The 13340-nt window shown below is 52.0% G+C and overlaps 1 protein-coding gene across 1 annotated transcript; it reads left to right on the forward strand.

The window, feature by feature from the left end:
- The first annotated feature begins 12127 nt into the window (after positions 1–12127).
- INAFM2 (InaF motif containing 2) lies at positions 12128–12592 on the forward strand. The gene has a single exon (XM_065872967.1). The coding sequence runs from the start codon at positions 12128–12130 to the stop codon at positions 12590–12592; it is 465 nt and encodes a 154-aa protein (XP_065729039.1).
- The last annotated feature ends 748 nt before the right edge of the window (positions 12593–13340 follow it).

Raw genomic sequence — 13340 nt, forward strand, 5'->3', positions numbered from 1 at the left:
TCTAGGGGTTGGAGCTGAGGGGGTTCCTAGCACAAAAATAAGCCCTGGAAAAATGATTCTAAGACCACTGGGGTGGATCCTGGAGCAAGGCCTGACTGAACCTGTGGAAACAGCTTGGGAATCCTCCATGCTGCCATGCCCTGTGCCCTCAGGACTCAGCCGCCCTCCCCTCCCTCTAAGCCCTGCTGTCTCTCATCTCTCCTCCCTCATCCCTCCAGCCTTGGACCCCTCTGGGGGCCCCTCTGGTGTCTCCTGCTCTTCCGATTCCCTTCCTGGGATCAGGTTCCCTCTCTGTCTGTTTGAATGCATTTTGCAAGGGAAATCCCTGTCCCTTCCCAAAGCCCCTGCACCTGTCACCTGCAGCCGGCCCTGCTCCTGTACTCAATTCCTCCCTCTGGTCCACCCTGCAGCCTTCTCTCTACTTTGGGCCTGGAAAGACAATCCTCTCTCTCTCTCTCTCTCTCTCTCTCTCTCTCTCTCTCTCTCTCTCTCTCTCCCCCTCGGCATGGGGATGGGGTAGGTGGAGGCTCTCTCATTTCACAGGATTGGGGGCGCCACAAGGAAGGCAAGGATTTCAGGGCTCTTTACTCTTTTACCCTTTCTATCTCCGGCTTTGAAGTTTGAGGCTCTGAATCCACAGAATAAAGCCTCACCCATCTTTACCCAGTGATGACACTGCCTGGACCCTGTTCTTGAGACCCCCAACTGTAGCTTCGTCTGTCCTCGCCTGCCCACATCCTGCAAAGCAGCCCTCAGAATGCAAGAAATCCAAGCAGCAAAGGGAGCTGGGAAAACCTTCATCCAACAGGGATCTTTTTCCTTTAAAATTACATTTAGGTTTTTTAAAATGTGAATTGACAAAAATATTGTGTAAATAATGGTAGACTGGATACAGAGAAAATCAGAGAGGTCACATGAATGCACAGTTTGGGAGACTGGCTCCTGGGCTGAGCTGAGAAGAGGGCGCCTCAGACAGTCTGCCAATCTCATCCCCCCCAAGGCAGAAGGTGAAGGGCGAGGATGCCCCCTGCTGGGCGCACTGGAGAGCACGTGCCTCCTGGGGAAAGGCTGGGAACCCCGAAGGCAGACCCTTAGGGAAGTTGCTGCTGGGTCTGGATCAGTTGTGAAGATGGGCATGCTGGAGACTTTGGCATGTCCGAGCTTTGGCGAAGTCACTTGCCCACTTGGCAGCTTTGTGTGGGGACCTCTTGCTTTTTGGTTTCTCAACCTGTTCATCAGAGAAGTTTAGCAGTGGAAGTTGAACTCAGATCTTTGGGTGGCCCAGTTACCAGACAAACAAGAGAGTCAAATTAGGTGGGTTTCTTACCTGATGCCATGACCTACCTGATGAAGCAGTGGGGTTCAGAAGCCCGGAGGCCTGTTGAGTGTCTTGGGCCAGTGGCTAGTTTACTTCTGGAATGAAGATTGGCTCAGATGTTGCATCCTCAAAGATCTGTTTCCTAGTTGGGCACAGGGAGCCAGGCTGGGCTCACTACTCTATGAACCTAGCCACTTACTAGCTGGTTTATCTTGCAACGGTCCCGTGCCTCAACTTTCTTACCTGTAAGATGGGGATAATTGTGCCTCACAGGACTCTGTAAGAATTAAATAATATAATGGATGTAAAGTACTTAATACCCAGCCTGCACATGAGCTCAATATTATTATTATTACTTGTTAGCAGACGCTGACAGGAGAAAAGCAGTTTCTTATTACTTCCTCCTCAGTGTATATTGCTATTCTTTCCACAACTGTCTTCACTGACTCGCTCTTTGGGTTTTTTGTGGGTTTTTTTCCAGCAGTTTGTGTGGATCAGGGCCTGGACCCACCTTCCCAGGGCAGGCTGAATTAGGGGTGCTCCTGAAGCAGGCTGTCCCCCAAGCAGCCTGAACTCGTGAAGTCACATCACGGGCAAACGCCAACCTCCCACCACCTCCACACCATCACAGCTGGTGAGGCAGGTGTGACACTGAAGACCAGGAGGTGTCCATCAGTCCGGCTGTATGTTCAGCTGTAGCTCCAGATCCAGCCACCCTCTGCGTGCTGAGAGCTGAGTGTGAATGCAGGCAAGGACAAGACTGGGTAGCAGGTGCTGAGGCTCTAATCCCTTAGGGGAAAAGGACAGGCGATCAAGAGTTCTCTGCAGGGGCTTCCCTGGTGGCGCAGTGGTTGGGAGTCCGCCTGCCGATGCAGGGGACGTGGGTTCGTGCCCCGGTCCGGGAAGATCCCACATGCCACAGAGCGGCTGGGCCCGTGAGCCATGGCCGCTGAGCCTGCGCATCTGGAGCCTGTGCTCCAAAACGGGAGTAGGCCACAACAGTGAGAGGCCCGAGTACCGCAAAAAAAAAAAAAAAAAAAGAGTTCTCTGCAGAAACCCAGGAGGAAGATGTTGCCTGCCCTCCCATGCCAACCCCTCCTAGAATCATAGAAGGAACCATCCTGGACTTAGAAGTGGAAAAGAATCAGTCCCATATGTGTTTCCCTTTGAAGTATCATTTTGGATCAAACTTACCTGGAGGTGTAACTAGGGGAACACTGGATCCGTCCTCAAGAAACCTAGATTTTACTCTCAACCAGAGCAAAGGTTAGCTGTGAGATCTTGGCAAGTTACCTGAGCTCCCTGATCTGTTAAGTTTTTGATCATTTCCAAGATTCCTTCCAGCTCTAAAAATCTCTGTCCCATCAGAAGGGCCAGCCTTGTCACTTTCTCTGAGAGGTGACAAACCTAGAGATGAGAGCTGAAGATGGCAGGAAAAGGATCGGCTCTTCCCCCTACCGGGTGTTCTTGGACACATTACTCGTCTTCTCTGCCTCTGTTTATCTGTCTGTGAAATGGACCCATTTTCATAAGCGTGATGGAAATAAGTTAGACAACATCCTTCTCCAGGTGGGCATGGTGCATTGCACATAAGGAGTGCCCTCAGAATTGATTGATTGCTTCCCTCCTTACTCCCGTCCTGGTCCATCTGTTTATCAGGACCTGGGCAAAGCCACAGTGAACCGGCGCCTCAACTTTGTGAATAGCAGGAAGCCAGTGAGGATAGGGGAGGTGTTGAGAGACAGACTCAGGATCCCAAAACATCCTAACCTGCTGGAGCAACAGCCTGAACCTCACAAGGTAAAATGAACAGGGCTTAACTGAGAGATCCGGGCTTGGCTCCAAGGCACCGACTGTACAAGGACAGGGTGGGGAAGTAGCAGCTTAGCAGAAGCATGTGTGAATAAAACTGAGGGTTTTCACCGACAGCCAGCTTCATATGAGTCAAACGAGAAGGCTGCCAAAGAAACGGACAGACTCTTAGGCTGCTGAATTAAAGTGGAGTACTGAGCCCAGTGACTGTCCATCTTGATATCAATCAGAATCGCCTGGGAAGCTCTGGTAACACTGGATGCTCCTTGCTGTTCCCAGACCCTCTGATTCAGGACCTGGGATGGGTGGGTGGGGAGAGGGGAAGGAAGTGAGGCGTTTGGATTTCCAAAGAGCTTCAGTCTTGGTTCCAGTGTGCAGCCAGGGCTCTAGAACCAAGGAAGAGTCGGTCGCATTCTCATTCTTGGCATGTCAGACCACATCTAATGCACTCAGGGACTTCGGTCTCGGCGGCTTTATCATGGGGAAACGCACAAGCTGGAGAGCATTTGGTGGAAGGTGGCCAGGATGTAGGATGCGCCTGACATTCTGTGAGGGCTGGTGGAGGGAACCACGGCATGGACATAAAGGTGGTCAGGCGGTCCACCTTCAAATGGATGAGACTTGCTCACGTGGGTCCTAAAGGTTGGAATCTTAGGTGACTGAGGTGACTGTCTTAGGTCAGGTTTCTCATGAAACATTATGAAACAGAGATTTGCTTCTTGTGGGAAGTTTATTGGGAAGTGCTCTCAGAGACAACACATCTGAGGGAGTGAAGGAATCAAGACTGAGCAGAGGAAGAAATTGATCAAGGATGCAGTCACAACAAAGGACGCCTCCACAGGGAGCTCGGGGGGTTGGGATGACACTGCAGAGCTGCCCCAACTGAAGTTGAACGCCCCACCCCCACCCGGCAACATTGACTAGGCAGATTATCCCTCAGGAAGTGAGGCAAGGCAGCTCCCTCTGAAAGCTGACGGAAATGCCCAGGGAGAGACTCAGCTGTGAGCGTTCAGCAGCCAATACTCCTAGCAACTTGGGGATAAGCTTCTTGGTCCCAGAGGCAGGATCTGGGTGGTGCACCATAGCAACCATGACAGTACCCCCTTTGCACAGCCTGGAACTCTTTGCATCATATGGTAAGCACCCTCTGCCTGGGAATAGCCTCTCCAGAATTCTAGTGATTGTTTCCTCTGAGAAACTTATAGGAAGGTAAGTAGGTTGAACTTAGCCCTCACTACCGAAGCTTGTCTTGGTGTCACACTGATATTCAGCATCCCTCCATTACCCATTCTAGATTCTCTTTACCTTCAGCTTATACCTCTCCTGGTCTAGGTGGCTTACCTGGTGGGGTGACTCAGATCCTCATTCCCCAAGGAGTCTGAGCTCCTAACCACCATGCCCTTTTCAAGCCATGCTGCTGAATTTATCCACTTACTGTCAAAATTGGGCAAGGGAGTACCAAGAGACACCCTAGAGGATCGCCTGGGTGCCAAACATCTTCTTCCCTGACCCCATTATATAGCAGCAGCCCTATCTCTTCCCGAGGATCAGGGTCAAGTACCCCTGGCAGGAAGCGACTCTTTTTTTTTTTTTTGCCTGCTGGTGTCTTGGTACAAGGAATCTAAAAGGCAGGAAGCAGCCACACTTAAAGTTGATGGGATTCTTTTTCTGTGCCCTCGTGGAAGCGTTCTACCTCTGGGAACTAGATTCTCTAAACCCAGAGATCCTAGAACTGTAGGAATAGGAACCACGAATTTCCCCCAGAGGATCACTGGGAGTGATGGTGAGTGGGGTTATTCCTACTTCAGCCCCTTGTTTATTAGGCTCTTATATTCTACCTGTTGGTCCATGGCACCATATTATAGTTGCTGAATAGGGTACATCCTTCATGCTGGAGCATGGTGTCCCATCATCTCGAAAACAGTGCTTCAGCTGCACCTTTGAAAGGCTTTTCTTTCACCCTGTCAGCTCTATTCACCAGTGGATAGCGATGAATATGATAGGCCCAGGAGATTCTACGACCCTGTGCCCATTCTTTTGCTGTAAAGTGGGACTCTTGGTCTGATGTAATGTTATGTGAGATCCCATATCTGTGAATCAAACACTCCTTAAGCTCTCAGAGAGTGGTGCTGGTTGAGGCCTTTAGCAGGAAAGAGAAAGCCGTCCAGAATACATGCTGATCCAAGTCAAGATGAATCATCAAGCCTTCCCGATTAGAACAGGTGCAATGTAGTCACCTTGTTACCAAGTAACATCAGATGTTGGTAGGTTGGAGATTTGGCAGCAACAATAAAAAGGCCAGCCTTGGTGAGCGGGAGCCCATTCTGCTGGGTGCACCCCTGCCGCCATACACTATATGCCTATGTGTAGCCTCCATCTATGGCAACATGACCACTTTTCCATGCGCCAGTTGGGCTAGCACAAGTGGTAGATGACAGAGGCTGGCTAATGTCAACTAGCCAAGTCATTCTATCTACTTGGCTATTTAGCCTCTCCTCCATGGTGGATGCTCTCGAATGGACATTAACATGCAATGTATAGATCTTCACACTTTGTGTCCACTCCCATAGATACATCCAGGTGCCTCTTCTTCTTCCCAATTTTCCACTGTTTCCCTTTCTAGGCCTCTAACCAACTCATCAAGCCGTTTTCTACAGCCCATGAGCCTGTACATATTTTTAGGTAGGGCCACTCGACCAGGCAGCCACGATGATGATTCAGGTCTCCAGATATCAGTGTCAACTCAGACACGGCATGACCTTAAAATGTTTGGCTATTCCACTTTCCCCACTGTACAGTTACCCAAGTAAATGGCCATAGGTCCCTTTGGGGAAGGAGTAGAAAATCATTACTGTATTGCCATAGTATTATGGAAGCCTTCCTCCTGGAGACCCAACCTCTCCTTCAGTCAAAGGGTTCTGGATCTGCCACCTGCCAATGCAGGGGACACGGGTTTGAGCCCTGGTCCGGGAAGATTCCACATGCCGCGGAGCAACTAAGCCCGTGCACCACAACTACTGAGCCTGTGCTCTAGAGCCCATGAGCCACAACTACTGAGCCTGCGTGCCACAACTGCTGAAGCCCATGTGCCTAGAGCCCGTGCTCCACAGCAAGAGAAGCCACCATAATGAGAAGCCAGCGCACCGCAATGAAGAGTAGCCCCCGGAGCTTCCCCGGTGGCGCAGTGGTTGAGAGTCTGCCTGCTGATGCAGGGTTCGTGCCCCGGTCCGGGAAGATCCCACATGCCGCGGAGCGGCTGGGCCCGTGAGTCATGGCCGCTGAGCCTGCGCGTCCGGAACCTGTCCGGAGCCTGTGCTCCGCAACGGGAGAGGCCACAACAGTGAGAGGCCCGCGTACCGCCAAAAAAAAAGAAGAGTAGCCCCCACTCGCTGCAACTAGAGAAAGCCCATGCACAGCAATAAAGACCCAACGCAGCCAAAAATAAATAAAAATAAAGTAAGTAAATTAAAAAAAAAAAAGTGTTCTAGATCTGAAAATTGAGTCAGGTCTGGAAACCAGACAAGGTATCGTGACTTTTTATTGGCGCAACTGTCACCAACCTCCTGATCTTTCATTCCTGATTTCTTTTCATTGTACAGCTCAGCAATTCTGTGTGTGGTCTGCAGATCGCGGGGGGGGGGGGGGGGGGGGGGGGGGGCCCTGAGACCATTTCAGGTATTTCACAAGGTCAAAATATTTGCATAATAATATTAAGACATTATATGCCTTTTAAACTGTGTTGACATTTGCACTGATGGTGCAAACACAATGTTGGATAAAATTTCTGGCACCTTATCAAACCAAGGCAGTGGCACTAAACTGTTCTGGTAGTTCATTGTAAAAAAAGAAGGAAGGAAAAAGAAAGACAGGACGGAGGGAGGGAGGAAAGGGGAAGGAAGGAAGGCAGGAAGGTAGGAAGGAAGGAAGGAAGAAAGGGAGGGAGGGAGGGAGGAAGAAAGGGAAGAGTCAGTCTCACTTAAGAATGTCCTTAATGAATTTAACAAAATTTAAAATTTGTTAAATTTTATTAAATCATAACCCTTAAAAACATGTCTTTTTAATATTCTCTGTAATTAATTAGAAAGTACCGTACTGCACCCAGAAATATAATGGTTCTCTCAAGAAAAAGCAATTGTGCAAATGAGTATGAGCTAAACTAGCCATTTTTTTCACTCGACAAAATAACTGACAGGTAAACTATAGTCATTCAGACTTGGTTATCTGGCAGGTATTTTCTCAGATTCAAACCAAGTAGGCCTGTGACTTTGAGGAAAGCAACTGATAGTATTTTTTGCCAATGATACAATTTGAGCTTTCAAATGAAAATTAGAATTTTAGGAAACTTGTATGCACTATCATGAACTTGACAGATTCCCAATACTTAAAACTTTTCCTGATGATACTAACAAATATGATTTTTAGTCTTGTATAATGAATTGTATCAATATTTGAAAGATCTGTATAATTCAATGAACCAATATTTTCCAAATGACCAAAGGATGTTACAAAATCATAGGTAGACGAGCCATTCAGAATGCAAGGTAGATCAATAGACTTTAATATGATTGAGTACAAAAAGTTCACTGACATAGTTTCATATTCTACATTACAACTACCATTTAAGAAAATACTCCTTGTTGAATTTTGGTGTAGTATCAAAGGAAAATGCCCACAGTTAGCTGAAAAGTCTATTAAAATGCTCCTCTCTTTTCCAACTGTTAATACATATATTCATGAGGCTGGATTTTCTTCACATATTTTAACCAAAACAACATATTGCCAACCAAAGGAGATATGAGGATCCAGCTGTTGTCTATAAAGCCACATTTAAGTGACTTGCAAAAATGTGAAAAAAAAGGCACTCTTCCCACTAATTTGCCCCAGAGGTGCTATGACCTTTTAACCATCTGCATAGCTCTATTGTCAGGACCCTCCCACTGACACTGCGACTTGCTGCTTATTACAATACTGTGCCAATCTCTGGCTTCTATCATTTTGCAGTCCTAACATCCCCATTGCTATTAGGGAGCCAGTTCTGTTTTGGCCTCTTGCTGTCAGCCCTGGCCTGCGTAGGACAGCCAAAACTCAGCTTCTCACCAATGCACTCCTCTTTGCTTTGATAACCAGAGTATCCTCTGGGCCCTCCTGCAGAACTTAAGTGGGTTTCTGATCTTACATAGAATACCCACTAGAGCATGCCCCCTTCTCTGAGCTTTTTGAACCCTTCTTCCATCTTCTGCCATGGTACTTCTGGCATTTCCATTTCACTTGGTGAGCCTGTCTCCCAGGATCCTTGTCAGGATGTTAAATCCTGTTTCATGGGAGAGTGTTCCCATATCAATAAACTCCCCCTCATTCAACTTAGTATTCACCTCCCCCTCGATCCAGCCAATACATCCTCTCCTGCTCCTGCTAGTACATACTGGCTACTTCCGCAGCTCCTTGGGCATAGAGCCCTCCTTCTTCCCTAGCAGGAACCCTGCACATCTCTGGCTGGGTTTTGTTGCAACTTGGCCCTATTTATTGGTCTTGTAGGCCAAGAGAGAGTTACAGCTTCCTTTGGTGCCTGAGGGCAATTCCCAGGGACAGTGGCAAGCTGTGAGCCATTAGTAGCCAACATTCCTAGCAGCTGGAGGAATGAGAGCCTCCATTCTGAGGGTGATGTGCGTGGTATTCCCAATATCCACTACAGAGACAAAGTTCAGCTCTGCCAGTGAGGCAAAGTAGAACAGGGATCGGTATCTAATGCTCTAGAGTCATAAAGACTCAGGTTTGAATTCTATCTAGCTATGTGACCTTGGGCAAGTTACTGAACTTTTTTTTTTTTTTGCGGTACGCCGGCCTCTCACTGTGTGGCCTCTCCCGTTGCGGAGCACAGGCTCCGGACGCGCAGCCTCAAGGGCCATGGCTCACAGGCCTAGCCGCTCCGCGGCATGTGGGCACGGACCAGGGCACAAACCCGCGTCCCCTGCATTGGCAGGCGGACTCTCAACCACTGCGCCACCAGGGAAGCCCTACTGAACTTTTTGGAGGCAATCTCTTCATCTCTAAAATGAAGATAAATAGTAACTACCTGATAGATTGTTGTAAGACAAATGAGACAAGGAATGTAAGTGCTTAGCATGGTGCCTAGCACAGAATAAAGGTGTGGATGCTGTTACAATTGGTCAGAACTGCTGCTGTTACAATTGGTCAGAACTTTCCGAAGCCTGAAAGGGCTGCCTTAGGAAGCAGACAATAACGTACACCAACATGGAGGGTCTTTTAGCTAACGCTGGAGAGTGCTCCATAGGGATGCTGTGGGGAAGCTTCTAGGGTCCATGAGGGTATTTACAAAAGAGGACCTTTTGGGCCCATTCTATCCCCAAGCTGCCTTGATTCTCTGCTCTGACTCTGCCTACCCTTAGTCCCGGAGAGGCACTTAGAGAAGCATATTCACTTTCAGGCCACCAGGGGGCCGTTTAGTTGCCTGCAACAGGAATACACTAATGGTTTCTTAATGGCTCAGGCACCAGGGAGATCAGCCTCAATTATATCTGAAAGCATTTTGAGTTCCTAGGGTAAAAAACACTATGTAAATCCAGATAATAAATACGGCTTATTGATGACAGGTTAAAGAATCTGGCACTGTTTAGTTTAGAGAAGAATAGGGTGAGAGGAATTGAATAGGGGCTTCAAGTATATCTATTCTTCAGTATGGAAAAAAGTGACAGGCTGTTTTCCTACTCCGCTGGGAGCCAAGTAAGAAGAAAGAAGTTTAATTTGCAACAGAAGAAATTCAGAGTGCATTCAAGGAAGCAGATGGAAGGAGGCTTTGGGTTGGCCTCACCTGGAATCTTTTAAGAATAATTCACCTTGGTACAGCTCGTATGATCGGTCCTGCCAGGAAGGCCAGAGAGTAAGGTGGAGAGAGAGTTCAACATCCAGAGGCAATTCAGGGATTTTGACTTAACAGGTTGCCCTGCTAGACGGGCTCTGGCCACCCTGGCAGCAGGTTGGGGAAGGAGTGGTTGTCTTTTCCCCATCAGCCTCCAGAAGGCAATAAGCACTCCAAACTTTCAATGTCCTTAAAATCTCTCAGAAAGTAAAAAGGCAGCCTGTTCTTGGAAATAAGCATCCAGTTGGCCATTGCTAGTGGCAGACTCGCACCTGAGCTTCAGGAGTCAGAGGCTGGGCTATGGGCCTGGAGTTCCAGCCCTGATCAACACACTCAGCTCTGGTAGCCACTTGACTTCTGTGCAGTGGGGGAGGCAGGGCAGCAGTGATGGGATGGGGCTTCTTCATCAGGGGGCATGGTGTCTGGAAGCTAAGAGTTCCTGTGGAGGAGGGGAAATGGAAAAGGCAGAGATGGTCCAGCCCCACAGAGTCTGAAGCCAGGAGTCAGGAGGGGTGGTTCGCCCACAGAACCCAATTAGGACCGACCTAATTGGGCTCTCTCCCCCCCACCAAGGCAGTCTCCCACACCCACTGAGATACCCAGGAGGTCCACACACCCAGCTGTGGGAACACAGGAAGCAGAACTCAAGGAGGAGAGAACCAGAAATTCTAGAAGACCTCATAGACAGGGAATGGGGAGGAGAGAAGCCAAAAGAGAGGAGGGCTGAAGGAGGGGGAAGGCACAGGGTAAGCGGCTACTGAGAGTCCGAGCTTGGAGGAGTTCGACAGCACCTAAACGAGGGATGACAAGCCTCACTTGGGAAGGATGGCAGGGCAACAGCCGCCCAGGCTCTGAGACCCGGAGAGGATCAGAGAAGGCAAAAGCCCTGTACTGTAAGCCGCTCCACCGGTTCAAGGGCAGCCTCTTGAGTCCATGCATCAAGCCCAAACCCGGGAGTCGGAATCCCCCCAAAGCGGGACCTGGGACCTGTTGCAAACTTCAGGACTAAGGTGGGAGGAGAAACAGCTCAGCACTTGCACTGTCCCGAAAGCTCTGGAAGGTCTGGGCAGCCGACTCGGGGATCTCCGAGGACAGAGAATCGGGAGAGCCTGAAGCCCAGGCGGGATCCGGCGGCGGGTGGGGGGTGAGGGCTGGGAAAGGGCGCGACCAGCTGTAACCACAGTGCACGCTCCAGCTCCTTGGCTGCCTACGCCAGACGACATGGTCCAGACTCGCTAGGTGTAAAGGGGTCTTAAGCCCCGCCCGGCGGGTACGTGGAACGGGGCGCGAGTCGAGAGCACCAACGTGAAATCACTCCCACTTCTGGGGGTAAACTGAGGCCTGGGGCCTGGGAGCGGAAGCCGTTGCTGCTATACCACCTGTCACTTCGGACAGTCTGGACACGGAGAGGAGGCGCCAGAGTTGACAGCTCTGCGCTCCGACCGCCCCTCCCCGGCCCCATTCCAGTTCACCACTCCGCCCCAAACGACGCCGTTCCCCTTTTAAAGAAGCGCCCCGGGCTCCCACCGTCGCCGCGCCAGCCCGTAAGGGGCTGCGGCGACGTTGCCCTTTTAAGAGCCTGCCTCCGTTAACTCTCTCTTAACGGGGCGTCCCGGCGGGGCTCGCGGCGCCCGCCTGCAGACCGCCTCCCCGTGCGGTACTTCCGGACCCCGCCGTCGCCCTTTTAAGAGGCAGCCCCCAGCAGCGCCCTCTCCCGCCCCTTGTTGCCGGCGCGAGAGGCGGGGGAGCCGGGCAGGAGAAGAGAGCGCTGTCCGCGCGGCCACTGGAGACCGGGCGGCCGGCGGCCGGGCAGGCGGCGGCGGCGGCGGATGGGGACTCGGAGCCGGGCGACTGTGGCGGCTGTGGCTGTGGCGGCGGCGGGGAAGCAGTTGACGGGCCGGCGGCGGCGGCGGCGCTGGCGGCGGTGACTGATCCAGGCCCCGGCGGCGGCTGCAGCGACACGGTGGCGGACTGCGGGCTGGCGGCGTGAGGAGCGGCGGCGGAGAGCCGAGTGGCCGGGAACCGAGGGCACCGGGCCGCCCCTTGCCCAGTCCTTGCAGGCCGCCAGGCCCCCTCCAGCCGGGGCCGTGGAGCACCGGGGCAAAGGCCGGGGCCCTCCCATGAAGGAGCGCGACGCGGCCCCGGCCGAGCGGGGCAAGCCGGCCACCTACACCGGGGACAAGAAGGCGAAGATGGCGGCCAAGACCAACAAGAAGTGGGTTCGACTCGCCACCGTGTTCGCTTACGTGCTCTCGGTGTCGCTGGCCGCCATCGTGCTCGCCGTCTACTACAGCCTCATCTGGCAGCCGGTGGGCGCCGGGACCTCGGGAGGAGCCGCCGGCCCGCCCCCCGGCGGCTCCAACGCCACCGGCCCGTCCGGGACTTCAGGGGCGGCGGCTGCGGCGGGGCCCAACACCACGGGGTCGTCCCGCCGCGAGGCGCCGCGCGACGCGCCCCCGCTGCAGGCGGCGCGGCCCGTGTCTCCTGAGCCTTCTGCCGACAGACCCCTGGCCGGGCCGCTGGAGCAGCCGCAGGGGGCCGAGGAGGACGAGAAGGAAGCGGCGGCGGCGCCCGGGAGTCGTTGAACCCCTCCGTGCCAGGGGTGGCCGGAAACCATCCTCCCCAAGCCCGGAGGCAGGACTTTGCAGCAGGACCGGGCGGGGAGCCCGCGGGAGTGACCCCCACGGGAGTGAACGCCTCCCTTCCCCCGACGATCGCGCGCTCGCCGCAGGGGCGAGGGGCCTGAAGTCGGATCTTCAGCCAAGGGACCACGATTCTCCGGGGGTTCGGTGTTTTGTCTTCCTAGGACCGTGCTGCGCCAGGGCCCTGAGCCATAAGGGGGATGGGGGGAGCGGTGGGGAGATCCCAGCACCGAACCCTTCTGCGCCGCTAGCTCTTCGGTATCTTACGTGGAGGGGTGACTCGGGCTTTCCCCCAAGACTCAGGGGAAGGAGGGAGCTGTAGGGGCTCTTCTTTAATAAGCCGAAGCTCTCGCAAGGAGGAGGGCACCAAAAGTAGTGGAGCTCAGGTACGTCAACCTAGTTGCAGTGGCCACAGATGCATTTAATTTATAGATCCCTGTATATAGTTGTTGACATATGCACTAGAAGCTATAATTACATATAACTACATGTATCCTCCTACACCCTGGGTAGCTACTGACTGATGGATGGGGCTAAGCAAGGGCTATTTGCTGGCCCCCAAAGTGCAGCTAGCCAGAAGGGCACAAACACTTTTTTCATTACCCACTCTTTCCCCTTTCCCCCCTCCTGTTTCAGAAAGATAGATTTATGACACATTAGGGTTAGACAAGATAAAAGTATAATCATTCTT

The sequence above is a fragment of the Phocoena phocoena genome, chromosome 2 (assembly GCF_963924675.1).
Source record: "Phocoena phocoena chromosome 2, mPhoPho1.1, whole genome shotgun sequence".
Taxonomy (NCBI): domain Eukaryota; kingdom Metazoa; phylum Chordata; class Mammalia; order Artiodactyla; family Phocoenidae; genus Phocoena; species Phocoena phocoena.

Excerpts from the sequence above, each read along its gene's own strand:
- INAFM2 (XM_065872967.1), top strand. The coding sequence starts at position 12,128 with ATGAAGGAGCGCGACGCGGCCCCGGCCGAGCGGGGCAAGCCGGCCACC.